The 16,111-nt window shown below is 43.4% G+C and overlaps 1 protein-coding gene across 1 annotated transcript in view; it reads right to left on the bottom strand.

Annotated features, from left to right (window-relative positions):
- Nucleotides 1-8,867: 8,867 nt before the first annotated feature.
- Nucleotides 8,868-16,111, bottom strand: part of LOC110531917 (NACHT and WD repeat domain-containing protein 2) — a 92,337-nt gene continuing 85,093 nt past the window's right edge. The window contains exon 8 of the mRNA XM_021615394.2: nucleotides 8,868-14,341. Coding sequence (XP_021471069.2) covers nucleotides 10,442-14,341 — 3,900 coding nt within the window. The 3' untranslated portion in view covers nucleotides 8,868-10,441. The remainder of the gene's footprint in view (nucleotides 14,342-16,111) is intronic.

Here is a 16,111-nt window from a genome sequence, read left to right as displayed (position 1 = left end):
GTGCTAACCATAGCTACATTAGGTTCCGGCGAGATCGATCAAAATGTCTTAGTTTTGGGGGAAACCGCAAGCAGATGAGACGACGAGTCTCCTGCTCACACAACGTTATCCAGAAGTGCAACAAGGGAAACGTTACAGATGAGCTTTACGATGTTTCTACCCTATTCTCCGTATAGTACACGATTTTTGACCAGGGTCTATAGATAGCTGGTCTAAAGTAGACTGCTATGTAGGGAATATGGTACCATTTGGGATGTAAGCTCTGTATTCATGTAGTCTTCTAATGTAAGTGGGAGTAGTGCACATGTAGAAGGGATATTCAAAAGTAGCCCTGTCTGACGCTCCATAGACTTTAACTGTGTTCTCTATATCACATCATATAATGCTCTGCATTAAACTAAAATCATTCAATCACTGGCAGGATACAGGTATTTCTTTCTATATGTATTTATGTGGTTTTTTCGCTCTCTTCTCTCCATTGAAATCAAATTTATTTGTCACATACACATGGTTAGCAAATGTTAATGCGAGTGTAGCGAAATGCTTGTGCTTCTAGTTCTGACAATGCAGTAATAACCAACGAGTAATCTAACCTAACAATTCCAAAACTACTACCTTATACACACAAGTGTAAAGGGATAAAGAATATGTACATAAAGATATATGAATAAGTGATGGTACAGAACGGCATAGGCAAGATGGAGTAGATGTAAACATTATATTAAGTAGCATTGTTGGCTAGTGAATTTTTTTTACATTAATTTCCATCAATTTCCATTATTAAAGTGGCTGGAGTTGAGTCAGTGTGTTGGCAGCAGCCACTCAATGTTAGTGGTGGCTGTTTAACAGTCTGATGGCCTTGAGATAGAAGCTGTTTTTCAGTCTCTCGGTCCCTGCTTTGATGCACCTGTACTGATATCGCCTTCTGGATGATAGCGGGGTGAACAGGCAGTGGCTCGGGTGGTTGTTGTCCTTGATGATCTTTATGGCCTGACATCGGGTGGTGTAGGTGTCCTGGAGGGCAGATAGTTTGCCCCCGGTGATGCGTTGTGCAGACCTCACTACCCTCTGGAGGGCCTTACGGTTGTGGGCGGAGCAGTTGCTGTACCAGGCGGTGAATGTGCATCTGTAGAAGTTTGTGAGTGATTTCTTCAGCCTCCTGAGGTTGAAGAGGCGCTGCTGCGCCTTCTTCACGACGCTGTCTGTGTGGGTGGACCAATTCAGTTTGTCCGTGATGTGTACGCCGAGGAACTTAAAACTTACTACCCTCTCCACTACTGTCCCATTGATGTGGATAGGGGGTGCTCCCTCTGCTGTTTCCTGAAGTCCACAATCATCTCCTTTGTTTTGTTGACGTTGAGTATGAGGTTATTTTCCTGACACCACACTCCGAGGGCCCTCACCTCCTCCCTGTAGGCCGTCTCGTCGTTGTTGATAATCAAGCCTACCACTGTAGTGTCGTCCGCAAACTTGATGATTGATTTGGAGGCGTGCATGGCCACACAGTCGTGGGTGAACAGGGAGTACAGGAGAGGGCTCAGAACGCACCCTTGTGGGGCCCCAGTGTTGAGGATCAGCGGTGTGGAGATGTTGTTACCTACCCTCACCACCTGGGGGTGGCCCGTAAGAAAGTCCAGTACACAGTTGCACAGGTTAGGGTCGAGACCCAGGATCCCGAGCTTGATGACAAGTTTGGAGGGTACTATGGTGTTAAATGCTGAGCTGTAGTCGATGAACAGCATTTTCACATAGGTATTCCTCTTATCCAGATGGGTTAGGGCACTGTGCAGTGTGGTTGCGATTGCGTCGTCTGTGGACCTTTTTGTACGGTAAGCAAATTGGAGTGGGTCTAGGGTGTCAGGTAGGGTGGAGGTTATATGGTCCTTGACTAGTCTCTCAAAGCACTTCATGATGACGGAAGTGAGTGCTACGGGGCGGTAGTCGTTTAGCTCAGTTACCTTAGCTTTCTTGGGAACAGGGACAATGGTGGCCCTCTTGAAGCATGTGGAAACAGCAGACTGGGATAAGGATTGATTAGAATATGTCCGTAAACACACCAGCCAGCTGGTCTGCGCATGCTCTCTGGGATGCCGTCTGGGCCTGCAGCCTTGCGAGGGTTAACACGTTTAAATGTTTTACTCACGTCGGCTGCAGTGAAGGAGAGTCCGCAGGTTTTGGTAGCGGGTCGTGTCAGTGCACTGTATTGTATTGGCCTTATATGCGTCACGGAAGTTAGAATAACAATGATCTAGGGTTTTACCAGCCCTGGTTGCGCAATCGATATGCTGATACAATTTAGGGAGTCTTGTTTTCAGATTAGCCTTGTTAACCCGGATCCGGGAGAATTGTCATCAACTACACTAATTAGCATAGCGCAACGGTCAAAAAATATTACTAGAAAATATTAATATTCATGAAATCACAAGTGAAATATAGTGAAACACAGCCTTTTGTTAATCACCCTGTCATCTCAGATTTTGAAATTATGCTTTACAGCCAAAGCAAGACAAGCGTTTGTGTAAGTTTATCGAAGTTTATCGATAGCCTAGCATAGCTTCGGATGTTTTCACTCACGAGACTCCCAGTTAGACAGCAAATGTTCCCTTTGTTCCATAAAGATTATTTTTATAGCTGAAATACCTCTGTTTCTTGTCCACGTTTTGTTGAGAAATCCACCGGAAATTGCGGTCACGACAACGCTGAAAGAACCTCCAAATTAGATCCATAATATAGACAGAAACATGGCAAACGTATTTTATAATCAATCCTCAAGGTGTTTTTCAAATATCTATTCGTTTATATATCAACCGGGACAATTGGCTTTTCAGTAGGAGCGAGAGGAACAATGGCCGCCTTTGTCTATTACGCACAAATCACTCTGAGAGCCACCACCTGACCACTGACGCAATGTTGTCGTTCACGCTCATTTTTTAAAATAAAAGTCTGAAACTATGTCTATTGGCTGTAGACACAGTAGGGAAGCCATAGAAAAAGGAATCTGGTTGATATCCCTTTCAAATCAAATCAAATCAAATCAAATGTATTTATATAGCCCTTCGTACATCAGCTGATATCTCAAAGTGCTGTACAGAAACCCAGCCTAAAACCCCAAACAGAAAGCAATGCAGGTGTAGAAGCACGGTGGCTAGGAAAAACTCCCTAGAAAGGCCAAAACCTAGGAAGAAACCTAGAGAGGAATCAGGCCATGAGGGGTGGCCAGTCCTCCTCTGGCTGTGCCTGGTGGCCTTTCTAGGGAGTTTTTCCTAGCCACCGTGCTTCTACACCTGCATTGCTTGCTGTTTGGGGTTTTAGGCTGGGTTTCTGTACAGCACTTTGTGATATCAGCTGATGTACGAAGGGCTATATAAATACATTTGATTTGATTTGATTTGATTTAGCCTTATGGAAGGGTAGCCTTCCAATAGCTTCCCACATTAAGTTGGGTGAATTTTGGCCAATTCCTCCTGACATCTCTGGCGTAACTGAGTCAGGTTTGTAGGCCTCCTTGCTCGCATATGCTTTTCAGTTCTGCCCACACATTTTCTATGGGATTGAGGTCAGGGCTTTGTGATGGCCACTCTAATACCTTGACTTGGTTGTCCTTAAGCCATTTTGCCACATTTTTGTAAGTACGCTTGCAGTCACTCTCCATTTGGAAGAGCCATTTGCGACCAAGCCTTAATTTTCCTTTCTCCTGATGCCATCTATTTTGTGAAGTGCCCCAGTCCCCCCTGCAGCAAAACACCCCCACAAATCCCCATGTGCAATTGCAAACCGTAATCTGTCTTTTTTATGGCGGTTTCTGGCGGTTGAAGCAGTGGCTTAATCTTTGCTGAGCGGCCTTTCAGGTTATGTCGATATAGGACTCATTTTACTGTGCATATAGTAACTTTTGTACTTGTTTCCTCCAGCATCTTCACAAGGTCCTTTACTGTTGTTCTGGGATTGATTTGCACTTTTCGCACCAAAGTACAGTCATCTCTAGGAGATAGAACGGGTTTCCTTCCTGAGCAGTATGATTGCTGCGTGGTCCAATGGTGTTTTATTTGCGTACTATTGCTTGTACAGATGGACGTGGTACCTTCAGGGGTTTGGAAATTGCTCCCAAGGATGAACCAGACATGTGGAGGTCTACATTTTTTTCTGAGGTCTTTGCTGATTTCTTTTGATTTTCCCATGATGTCAAGCAAACAGGCACTGAGTTTGAAGATACGCCTTGAAAGACATCCATAGGTACAACTCCAATTGACTCAAATTATGTCAATGATGCCTATCAGAAGCTTCTACAGCCATGACATAATTTAAGTGTTTAAAGGCACAGTCAACTTAGTGTATGTAAACTTCTGACCCACTGCAATTGTGATACAGTGAATTACAAGTGAAATAATCTGTCTGTAAACAATTGTTGGGAAAATTACTTGTTTCATGCAGAAAGTAGAAGTTGTAGTAGTAGTAGTTGCCAAAACTATAGTTTGTTAACAAGACATTTGTGGAGTGGTTGAAAAACAAGATTTAATGACTGGCCAAATGCCACCAGGGGTCACTTTTACAGTCCCCAAGTCCAAAACAAATTCACGGCAATGCACAGTATTATACAGAGCCATGATTGCATGGAACACCCATCTCCAATTACCCAAGTGTATGTAAACTTCCGACTTCAACTGTATATATAAACACTCATACATATACACATACATAAACATACATACAAACACTCATACATATACACACATATATATTTACATATAGATTTCTTTTGAAAATATAAAATATATTTCCTGCAAACCCTTTCACCCCTCCCCTAGTTGGAGTAAACTAACAAACAATAACACTTAGGCTTATACTTCCACTTTATACATATTATATACAGTGGAGCAAAGAAGTATTTAGTCCGCCACCAATTGTGCAAGTTCTCCCACTTAAAAAGATGAGAGAGGCCTGTAATTTCCATCATAGGTACACTTCAACTATGACAGACAAAATGAGAAGAAAAAATGCAGAAAATCACATTGTAGGATTTTTTATGAATTTATTTTCAAATTATGGTGGAAAATAAGTATTTGGTCACCTACAAACAAGCAAGATTTCTGGCTCTCACAGACCTGTAACTTCTTCTTTAACACCTTCCATATTGAATTTCTATTTGCCATATATTTTTCATCTGTGCTGTGATGCTTCACATAAGTTCTGAACCTGTCACATTCTGACCTTTATTTTCTTTGTTTTGTATTTATTTAGTATAGTCAGGGCGTGAGTTGGGTGGGCAGTCTATGTTTGTTTTTCTATGATTTGGGTATTTCTATGTTTCGGCCTAGTATGGTTCTCAATCATAGGCAGGTGTCATTAGTTGTCTCTGATTGAGAATCATACTTAGGTAGCCTGGGTTTCACTGTGTGTTTGTGGGTGATTGTTCCTGTCTCTGTGTTTGCACCAGATAGGACTGTTTTCACGTTTCTTGTTTTGTATTCAGTTGTTCATGTGTACATTTACCTATTAAAAGAACCATTGACACTTACCACGCCGCATATTGGTCCTCTGATCCTTTTCGCCTCTCCTCTTCGGAAGAAGAGGAGGAAATCCCTTACAGAACCTTTCTATTCTCATAGTTTCTACAGATTGTAAATTAAAGAAACATTTTTGATAAACTTATTATTGATCGATTGACTAGGACTTTTCAAATCACCCAGTATTGCTATCTGCAGCGTTATCGCCAGGTAAATGTTGCAAATCTTCAGCCATTCCTGGACCTGTGACCAAAAACGAGCTACATATGGACAGTACCCAAATAAATAATCAAATGACTCTGCCTCCTCGCAGCAAATCTGCAGAGCTGGGAAGGTTGTTTCCCACATATACATAACATTCTATTGGTTGCAAGAATATTGTACAATAATTTAAATTGAAAAAATCTAAGTTTTGAATCCGGTGTCATATTGCGTGTCAATTCATAAACCATGTGCCATGGAATTGGTACACTGAAAATCTCTTCCCAACTATTTTGCAATCTATATGGCACAGCTGTAAATGTTTTGGTCCTTAATATGAAGCTGCTATATATTTTTAATTATCACAATTTTCTTTAATCAATGTTGGTTTTTAATGCAGGGCCGGCAGACAAGTTCCTTACTTATCCCCCTTCCACTTGCCTCTTCCATTTTTGCGGTAATGCTGCAATTAGTTGGTTGTAATTTTGGGTAGAGCAGACTTTTCCATATATTTGAGTTAGCTGCATGTGTGACATAACTCCATCAGTCCTATTTATGATATAATTTACAAAGATAATTTTTTTTTCAAGATTAAGGGTTTACAGGGTAGCTTTCATTAGGTCTGAATGCCTTATATGGAATACAGTACAACAAAAGGAGTCTGTATTGAAAACATGCCCATGTCAGGGGAGACATCTGCTAGGCTGCTCAGTCCTGACCCTGGGGGTCTGCCGTCTTACAAACCCCAAAACCAATAATGAATGTTTCACGAAGATCCTCAAGCTGAGTGGGGTGTGTTGGTTTGGAGCGCTACAGGGCGTGGATCCCTAGGGACAGGATGGGGCGATCCAGCTATATTGTGTGCAAGTAAAAAGAGCTCTACAGTACTACTAGGCCTATGATATGAATTATACTGAACAAAATATAAATGCAACATGCAACAATTTCAAAGATTTTGCTGAGTCCAAGGGAAATGTGGGATGCAAATTGTTTTGGGAGAGAGTTGAGTTTTATTCTAGACTGGTGGGGGTCAGGAATGCAAGCGTCTCGGGCTGGCTGGGCAGTCTGGCTGTTATTTGACATGGAGGATGTTTTAATAAAGACAATTTAAAGTCTTTGTATTTTGTTAAGAGTTGTTCATTTGTTAGGCTATTGGTTAAAGGTGCCACACAATATTGATTATTTAATTACATTTGATCTAGTTCAGTCTCATCAATCACTTAAACATATTTAATGATAATTAATTAGCTTGATGACTGTGGGTTTCTTTGCTTCTAAATAGACACATTGGATTGTGTAGAAATGCAGGAAATGTGCTTTAGATGGCCAAAAAGGTCCCCCCTATTCCAACTATACTGAAAGAGCTTCTTCCTGTGCTTGTTGAACATAATAAACGGCTCCCTAAACGGCTTTGGATGTGTACCAAACTCACTAAAAGTAGCAGTATTAAAGCCTCTCCTGAAAAGCACCCATTCCTCTCGTTTTTATGGAAAAAGCTGTTCCTCAGCAACTCACTGCCTTCCTGAAGACAAATAATGTATACGAAATGCTCCAGTCTGGTTTTAGACCCGATCATAGTACCGACCGCACTCGTGAATGTGATAAATTACCTTTTAATTGTGTCAGACCAAGGCTCTGCGTCTATTCTCGTGTTCCTAGTCCTTAATGCAGCTTTTGACACCATTGATCACCACATTCTTTTGGAGAGATTGGAAACTGTAATTGGTCTTTATGAATACATTTGATTGATTGATTGATATAGAATGTTGTAGTATACTGTAGAATACAATTGTAAATACATAGTATAATATAGTATTTTTTATATGGGTGGCTTTGATTTGACGTATCTATAGAAGGATGTAGGGGATTGTTTTTCCCAACAGCGAAGCGGCTAGCTAGGGAGTGAAGAGCTTTGATTAAAATTTCGGCCCACCTCATGATTAATATATTGTATGTAGTCTTGGGTGGTTTAATCTTTTAGTACTCGACAGAGAGAGAGGTAAGAAGAGAGATAGAGAGATGAGGTGGTGAGAGTGAGTCACATTCAAACTCTTCTGATCACAGGTTGTATAATGAAAGATGGAAAAAGAGGGCGATGACAAAAGAAGGCCCCTATGCTCAAGTGTCAATATGACTACACAATAAGGCAGTTATTTTGGGCTGAGTAAATACAGATAATGTCATACTGTGCATAGCCTACTGTAAAGACACACACAGGTTAGATTTGTGGTCTAGCGAGCCCTCCCGGTTTGAAAAACTGTAATTATTGTGTGTGTGTGTGTGGAGGAGTCTGCTGCTGTCTTTGGTGTATGAGTAATGTGCTTGCTGCAGCCAGCTCATTCTGTTTTCAGAGGGATTTATCGTGGACGCCATAAGACATGAGCTCACCCTCCGTCATTACAATGGAAGGCATGGCCACTTGCTCACTTGGCACACAGCAGATCAGACACCGGCCTCAGAGAATTAAGTTGGTAGCCCAAAGCAAAAAGCTTCAGCCGTCCAATCACATGATCTGCGTGTGTGTGTGTGTGTGTGTGTGTGTCTGCAGCTGCAGGGCAGTGGCAGAGAGCTCCAGGTGCTCTGTACATAATGATAATGACGCTGTCCAACAGCACGCTTGTCTGGAGCTGAGCGCAGAATGGGCAGGGCAATTACTTTACCCATCAACTAATGTTACATCTCTGCTTGTGTGTGTGTGTGTAATGTTTATCCAAATGAGAGAAAGAGAGAGAAGGGGGGAATCAGTTCATGTTCAATGAGTACATATAATGCACCTGTGTGTGGCTGTTTGGAGCCAAGAACAGCAAGAAAAAACATTATTAACCAGAGGGGAAAACACACTATTTCAGGTTGTCTAGACGGGAACTTTTTCACTCAGGCCCACAGTCCAGCATTGGGGAACATCAAGTGGCGTTGAGCTAGACGTTTCTGACAAGTTATAAATAGCTCTCTAAGGTATGCAATGACTGACATGACAAGATGACAATTGATGGTGCACTACCCAATTTCGAAATTGCACCTTGTGCATTCTACTATTACAACCTTCAAGAGTAAGTTGAAAGCCAGACTGAGTTTGAGGCCCACAGTTTGAGGCCCACTGGTCTAGACGATCAGTAACAACCTCAGACTGCTGCAATGAGAAGCATGACAAAGGTCTGGAGGCGAAAAGTTAACCATTTTATTACATTAAAATGTTCCGTACAAACAATGCATACACACTATTTCATTATTGCTTCAGATATAAGTTTATATTTTTCTGTTAGAATAACTCCAGTTAAACAACTCTGTAACAAAATGCAAGTACAACATTTATGAAAATATAAATATCTCTAAACAGGTAAGTCAGTCCTGACCATACAAAGAATACAGTAGAAACATTCATTACCAGTATGTCAATTGTGTCGCCAACATGTACGTTTTTTAAATTAATTCAAGTTACATGACATACAATAATAGCATATACTGGCTTCCATATGGACACATTCAAATATACTCTTAAACTGGCAATATATTATAAGTGGACTTAAACGTCTTCATTAGTAAAGATAATAAATGTTCTCTATAATTCTTCAACATAATCACAGTAAAGCACTCAAACAATTCGGTCATGATGTAAGTTATACAAGCCTTACAAAATGGACCATTGTCAACAGAACAAAACATCAAACTAGTATCGGAACTTTGGAAAATAGAATGTTTGCTTCGAGAGCAATGAAATATGTTAAAGCTTAATACTGCTTAAAATACTCAATACTGCTACTTTAATTTACCTTTGGGCCAGCGTCTCAACTGCTGAAAAAAAGTTAACATACAATTTGACAGAATAGCCCTTAAAAGGTTTTATGGAAAACAAAAATGTTAGGGTGCTGATGAGTCATCCTTGACTGAGGATATCTTTTAATTTCACTTAATTTCACGCTTAAAAACAAATAATTTATGAACCAGAAGACTTAGACCAGCTGTTAATAGATGTTTATACCTGTTTATAAATCTCCTCCTCAAATTCAACACTGCCACTAAAGTACCTTAACTCTCAATAATTGTTCTTCTTTGATCATTTCAATCAATAAAATTGATTATATATGCTAGTATATGTATCTCTGCATATACTGTGTTTACAAATTCCCTGCGTCTTTGTAATTCTCAGTAGTCTGCATGAAAATGAAATACATTTTAAAATCCAGGTACTCACTTTGATTGCATTAAGAAAAACATACTTTTTTTAAAGGAGTTGCACAAATTGCAGCAGCCAAAAGAGATTTATAGTTCTTATTTTTTTTCTACAGTACCAGTAGACGTAAATAAAACAAACATAAATATTTCTTAACAAAAGCATGTATAAGGAAGAGTATTCAAGCTCACTGGAATGGCTTTGGATATGTAAAACAGAGAAATGTAAATATCAACTTTGTTCTTCAAATGCAAAAGGACACAATGGCAAAACAATAGATTAAATATATTAAATAAATATTTTCTATATATTTATTCTAGTTTTCAAACCATTAAAAACAACTTCATCATGTGAAGAAAAAAACTAAAACGATACCATAAAGGTTGTCATACATGACTTGAGTGCAGCATTACAGTAGCAGTCAGTTTGTACCCAGGAGACTGACATCTGCAGCTAATTCAGGTGGCTGTAAACAAGAGTAAACTGCATCCCCCCGAGAAACCTCATACATCCACCTCAATCCCACCTACCTAGAATCTTCGCCCAATGCTCCACTCTCCCACTTTCACTGCAACAGTTCGTTCTTTTTGGTGGGGATGGTGGTCTCATCCTCCCCAGAGTCAGACACGTTGATGGGGCTATCCCTGGAGAAGACCTCGGTGGACTCCCTCCACAAGCAGTCTGCAATGGTCTTGAAGGCGTGGTTGCCACACTTGGGCCTTATCTTTTGTGAGGCATTGTTGACGATCTGCCGACTGTTGGATGTGGCAATCTTGATCTTGAGTGCGGCGTCCACCCTGTCCACCACCGTATAGGTGCCAATGCTGCCATCCTCGAAGCCAATGATGATGTTGAGCGCTCGCTGGGACAGGCAGAGGAAGGTGGGCGTCTTGTAGAGGGAGCATGTCCCGATGCTCTTTCCATCTGCCAGACGCATCACGATCAGGTTGGACACCACGCCCACCTCGTCATGCTCATCACTGTTCCGGAAGCAGACATAGACCAGGTAGCGCCCGTCCCTCGACAGCTTCTGCCGCCAGATGATACCGGCGGCGTGGACAAGTCTCAGCTTCCCGCTATGAAGATCCAACACGTTAATGTTCTCGTCACCTTTGGAGATGATTCCCAGTTTCCCATTTGGTGAAATTTGGAACTCCTCCAGATTTTTTAGGAAGTTAGTAGGCAGCTGGACCCGTCTGCAGACAGACTCATCTGCCACACTCCATATAAACACAGTCTCTGTAGATGTGATGAAGACAACAAAGTCTGGGCAGTCAGGAATGAGTTTGAAGTTGATAATGCTAATGCCATCGTCACAGACAAACTTCTTGGAAATACTGCCTGACCAGAGGCTAACAGCGAGCAGCTTGTTTTTTGTGATCCCCACTAGGAAGGTGTTTGCGGTGGTGATCAGTGCATTCTGTAGGGTCACCAGGATGTTGCACACCTTGTGTCCAGTGGCCAGCCTCCAGACTCGGGAGACGTTCTGTTCGCAGAGGGAAACCACAAACTGGTCATTGTGGGTCATCAGGAGCTGAGATATCTTCTGTCCGTTGATGCGAAAGATGTTTTCACCAGTGGCGGTGTGCCAGATGTACTGGCTGCACTTATCATCCGACGTCACCATGAGATCCCCAGAGGATGTCAGGACACAGTTTTCCACCAAGCCCTCATGCTTGAAGACAGTCTCTATGAAGCCTGTGCTGAAGTTCCACTTGTGGATGGCTTCAGAGCCGTCCATGGTGAACACAAAGTCCTCCCTGCCAGAAAGCTGTAAGCTCTGAATCTTCTTGCCTGTTTTGTCAATGTTGGACATGGCTGTAATGATGTCAATGTCCCAGACTGATAGCACTCCACTGCTGGCCACAGACAGGAGCAGGTTGTGGTGGATGGACTTGATGAGTTTGACGATGGCCCCAGAGATCTCAATCAGGCTGGCCATGCACTGCCCACTGTCTCTCCTCCACACAAATATGGATGACGTGTTCTCCATGGAGGCCACAATACTTTGGCCATTTTTTGAGAGGACTGCAGCCACGAATCGCTCAGCATGCTTGGCCTTGAACTTCTCTGCCATCTTCCACAACTTGGTGTCCAGGACCTCAATGCTCTTGTCTTTGCAGATGAGGATGGAGCGCTGGTCTTCTGACAGCTCAATGCCTACGACCTCGTTCTCATCCCCCCGGCAGTCATAATCTTCCATCAGTCTGGGGTTGGTGATCTCTTTGGTGTTCCACACCGACAGGCTCCCCTCATTATCGATCATCACCATCTGGTGAATGGTGTCCAGGACCAAGATGGACTTGACAAATCCCCCGGAGAACTCCGACGTGACCGTAGCTAGCTTGTCCCCAGTCCCCAGGTGGAAGATGGACGTGGTGTTGAGGTACTGACCACAGAAGGCGTACATTCCATCCGGGGAGCATTGGACGCAGGTGACCTCATACCAGCAGTGGAACAGGTAGAGGGGCCAGCCGTAGAGCAGATCGATGACATTGACATCTTTACTGGCCTCTAGCCAGGCCAAGGCATGATGGCTGGACAGGGTGAACCCATTGATGAAGGCCACCCCTCCTGTGATACCACAGTGCTTGGAGTTCTTGATGTCCACTTCGGACAGCAAGCAAGATTTATGGTTGTCATATATGAGTAGCGTGTTCTTGGTGGTTGCCACAACCAGGTACTTCTCGTCGCTGGTTAGCCTGATTCCCAGGACAACCGAATGGGCCGTGTCTATCTGCCGGAGGAGCTGCCTGCTCTCCACATCCCATGTGCTCACAGACCCATCCTCCAGGGCCACAAGTACGATGTTGGGGGCTAGAGTGGGCAGGATCTCCACGATCTGCATGTAGCTGGAGCACAGCGGCAGCCTTTCAGGACTGTAGGTGACATCCATGGAGGAGTGGAGGGGCACAATGGAGCAGTATTTGGGGCCGTCCTTGTCGCATTCCAGGAGGAGGTGTTGGAGCTTGGGTAAAGAGGTGACCACAGGGAGGAGCCTCTGCTGCAGCTCTGCGGACAGGGATGCCGGGTTCTTCATCACTTTGATCTTGATGCTGCGCAGCGTGGTGGCCAAAAACTTGAGTTCTTTCTCCTGGGAGTAGTTGTAGGCTACATCTATGTCGGTCAGTGCCTTCTCAAACTGCCCTATCTTGATCATGGTGTAGAGCCAGCTGAAGTTCATGATAACCCCGTACATGAGGTCGTCCATGCGGCCGCTCCGAGTTAGATGGTAGAGGAGCTCCGTCATCTTCCTGTGGTTGACAAAGAAGATATCAGGCTCCAGAAGGTTGCACTGGAACACCCAGGGCTGCTCGGGGGTCTGCCTGTCATAGGAGTACTTCTCGGCGGATGCTTCTTTGTGGGATGGCTGCTGGGAGTGTGGATTCTTGTGTTGGGAGATGTTAAGCGAGGCAAAGTGGTTGTTGTCACAGTGGAAGATCTTTTTCCTGCCTCCCGACCATGCCCCCAGGAAGTATTCGGCTAGGAGGCTGTGCATCTGGTGCACATCCTCCTCGTTGCTAAGATACAACTTCTGGGCGATGAGTTGCAGGTGTCTGTTGGCCCACATCATCAGGGTAGCATTATGCACCTGCCTTTCCAGCAGGTACCCCTCCAGTTCCTCTTTCAGCCTCGCCACCAGGTCATAAGAGATCCTCAGTGGGTTTTTTAGATTTGAACTCACCATGATATCTCCCAACACACTGTTATCCAATGACAGAATATCTTCCAGCTCTACCTCCGTTAACCCCACATTGGCCATGGTGATGTATCCCAGTGACCTGAATACGAACCGCTGCCCCAGCTTGTTCTCCACGGAGTAGAAGAGCTGCTCGATGCTCTCGTGCACGGTGGAGCACAGTGACTTGTCATCCACATCCTTGTGCGAGCGCCAATGCACCACCTCCTGGTAAATGAGGTTGACAAACATGGGAAGCGTACACTTGGCCAGCGCTTCATTGACGTAGATCTGCTGTCCCGAAGTCACCTTTCTCTTCAACCCCAGCAGCTGCTGCTTCAGTATCTGACTACAGGCCTTACGGTCCCGCTGCACCAGCTCTACGTAGCGCCCTTCATCATGAATCAAACAGCGGAGCTTCTGGAGGATTCCGTGTTTGTTGGGTAAAGTGGAGACCACGATGCGGACAGTGCGAGGCAGGTGGGCGGGGAGCCACCACAGCTTGCGGGCCTCGTCGGCTTCCGAGAGCTGCTCCAGGGCATCCAAGATGATGACCAGGGGCCGATGGAAAGAGGGCTCCCCCAGCAGGTTGACTAGCAGCTCCCTCAACTCCTGGATCTTGTTGGGCAAGAAGTGGATCAGGCAACGGTAGTTGATGGCTATCTGCTCGCAGATGCTCTGGAGGAGGGTGCGCAGGTTTGTGGCGAACTCGGAGGAGCCCACAAAGCGAACAATGACAACCGGGTCTGTCTCAGGACCCATCTCCGTCTGGAGCCACGTGTAGGCCTGGAAACAACAAAGAGAGAGAACATAGATTTTGCAACATTCTCAAGGTTAGAAGTCTTTCATGAAAGAGCTCTGTGACACAACACACAGAGAGAACAGACCACACTATGTTGTCAATAATGGATTGCATTTATAAAAAAACGTTTTCAAAGTCTCAAAACATCTCAAAGTGCTCTCCATTTTGAGGAAAGGGTTATCTAACTTGAGAAAGGACTTCTGTGAAAGGAGTAACTAGTTTAGTAATTTTTTATACGCTTTTTGCAATCATTTCCCACACATTACACTTTAAAATGAGTTTCAATAATTATCCTGTATGCAACCCATATAACCCTGCCTGACTCAGGAGACAATAAACAATCAGCAGGCAACATAAAGCTCTACTAAAGAGGAGGGAGCTGGAATTACTATTTGGAAGACATGGGGCGTGATATGATGCCATGGTTGGAGTTTCAAGTTTCATTAGCCGTATGTACGGTGTACACACCGTCCAACAAAATGTTTACCTGCAGGTTCCTTCTCGACAATCTTCTTTTGGCTGCATTGACAGTATTGAGTAGCTTGGATGAAAGGTGCCCAGAGTAAACGGCCTGCTCCTCAGTCTCAGTTGCTAATATATGCATATTAGTATTAGTATTGGATAGAAAACACTCTGAAGTTTCTAAAACTGTTTGAATGATGTCTGTGAGTATAACAGAACTCATATGGCAGGCAAAAACCTGAGAAGAAATCCAAACAGGAAGTGAGAAATCTGAGGTTGGTCGATTTTCAACCAAGGCCTTATTGAATTCACAGTGGGATATGAATGAAGTTGCTTCCACTAGATGTCAACAGTCTTTAGAAACTTGAATGAGGCTACTACTGTGTTGTGGGACTGAATAAGAGCTGAATGAGTCAGGTTTTTCTGTGAGTTGGTGGTGACCTAACATAATCGTTTGTGGTGCTTTCGCTGTAAAGCCTATTTGAAATCGGACACTGTGGTGGGATTAACAACAAGATTACTTTTAAAACGGTATAAGATACATGTATGTTTGAGGAATTTGAATTATGAGATTTCTGTTGTTTTGAATTTGGCGCCCTGCACTTTCACTATCATCCCGTTAATGGGATTGCAGCCCTAAGAAGATAACAACAATAAGAAATAAAAAAGATAAGAATATGAACATAAAGTAAATGGCATAAGTATAATTCCAATTCATGATCCAGTGTTTGTCGATCGTAGGAAATGATTGCACATCTGAGCAAACAAAGTAATAATTAATGCAAAAATAGCCATAAAAAGAAAAGTAGAGTAGGAACCGACAAGATGCGCACCTTCATCAGCACTGAGCAGTGCACAGAGGAGAGATATTTGCTTCAGTACTGGGTATTTTGTCCCCTGTGGCCAATGTATAAAGTCAGAACATCTGCTGTCTCAGCCACTGCCTGTCAAGGGAGTACCTCAAGTCTCGATCCTAGGCTCCACACTCTTCTCAATTTACATCAACAACATAGCTCAGGCAGTAGGAAGGTCTCTCATCTATTTGTATGCAGATGACACAGTCTTATACTTAGCTGGCCTCTCTGGCCCCTCCCTGGATTTTGTGTTAAACACTCCACAACAAAGCTTTTTTGTGTCCAACAAGTTCTCTGCCCTTAACACTGTTCTGAACACTTCCAAAACAAAGGTAATGTGTTTCAGTAAGAAGAATGCCCCTTTCCCCACAGGTGTGATTACTACCACTGAGGGTTTAGAGCTTGAGGTAGTCACCTCATACAAGTACTTGGGAGTAT

Source organism: Oncorhynchus mykiss, chromosome 9 (assembly GCF_013265735.2).
Source record: "Oncorhynchus mykiss isolate Arlee chromosome 9, USDA_OmykA_1.1, whole genome shotgun sequence".
NCBI lineage: Eukaryota > Metazoa > Chordata > Actinopteri > Salmoniformes > Salmonidae > Oncorhynchus > Oncorhynchus mykiss.
This window is presented reverse-complemented; position numbering and strand designations above follow the sequence as displayed.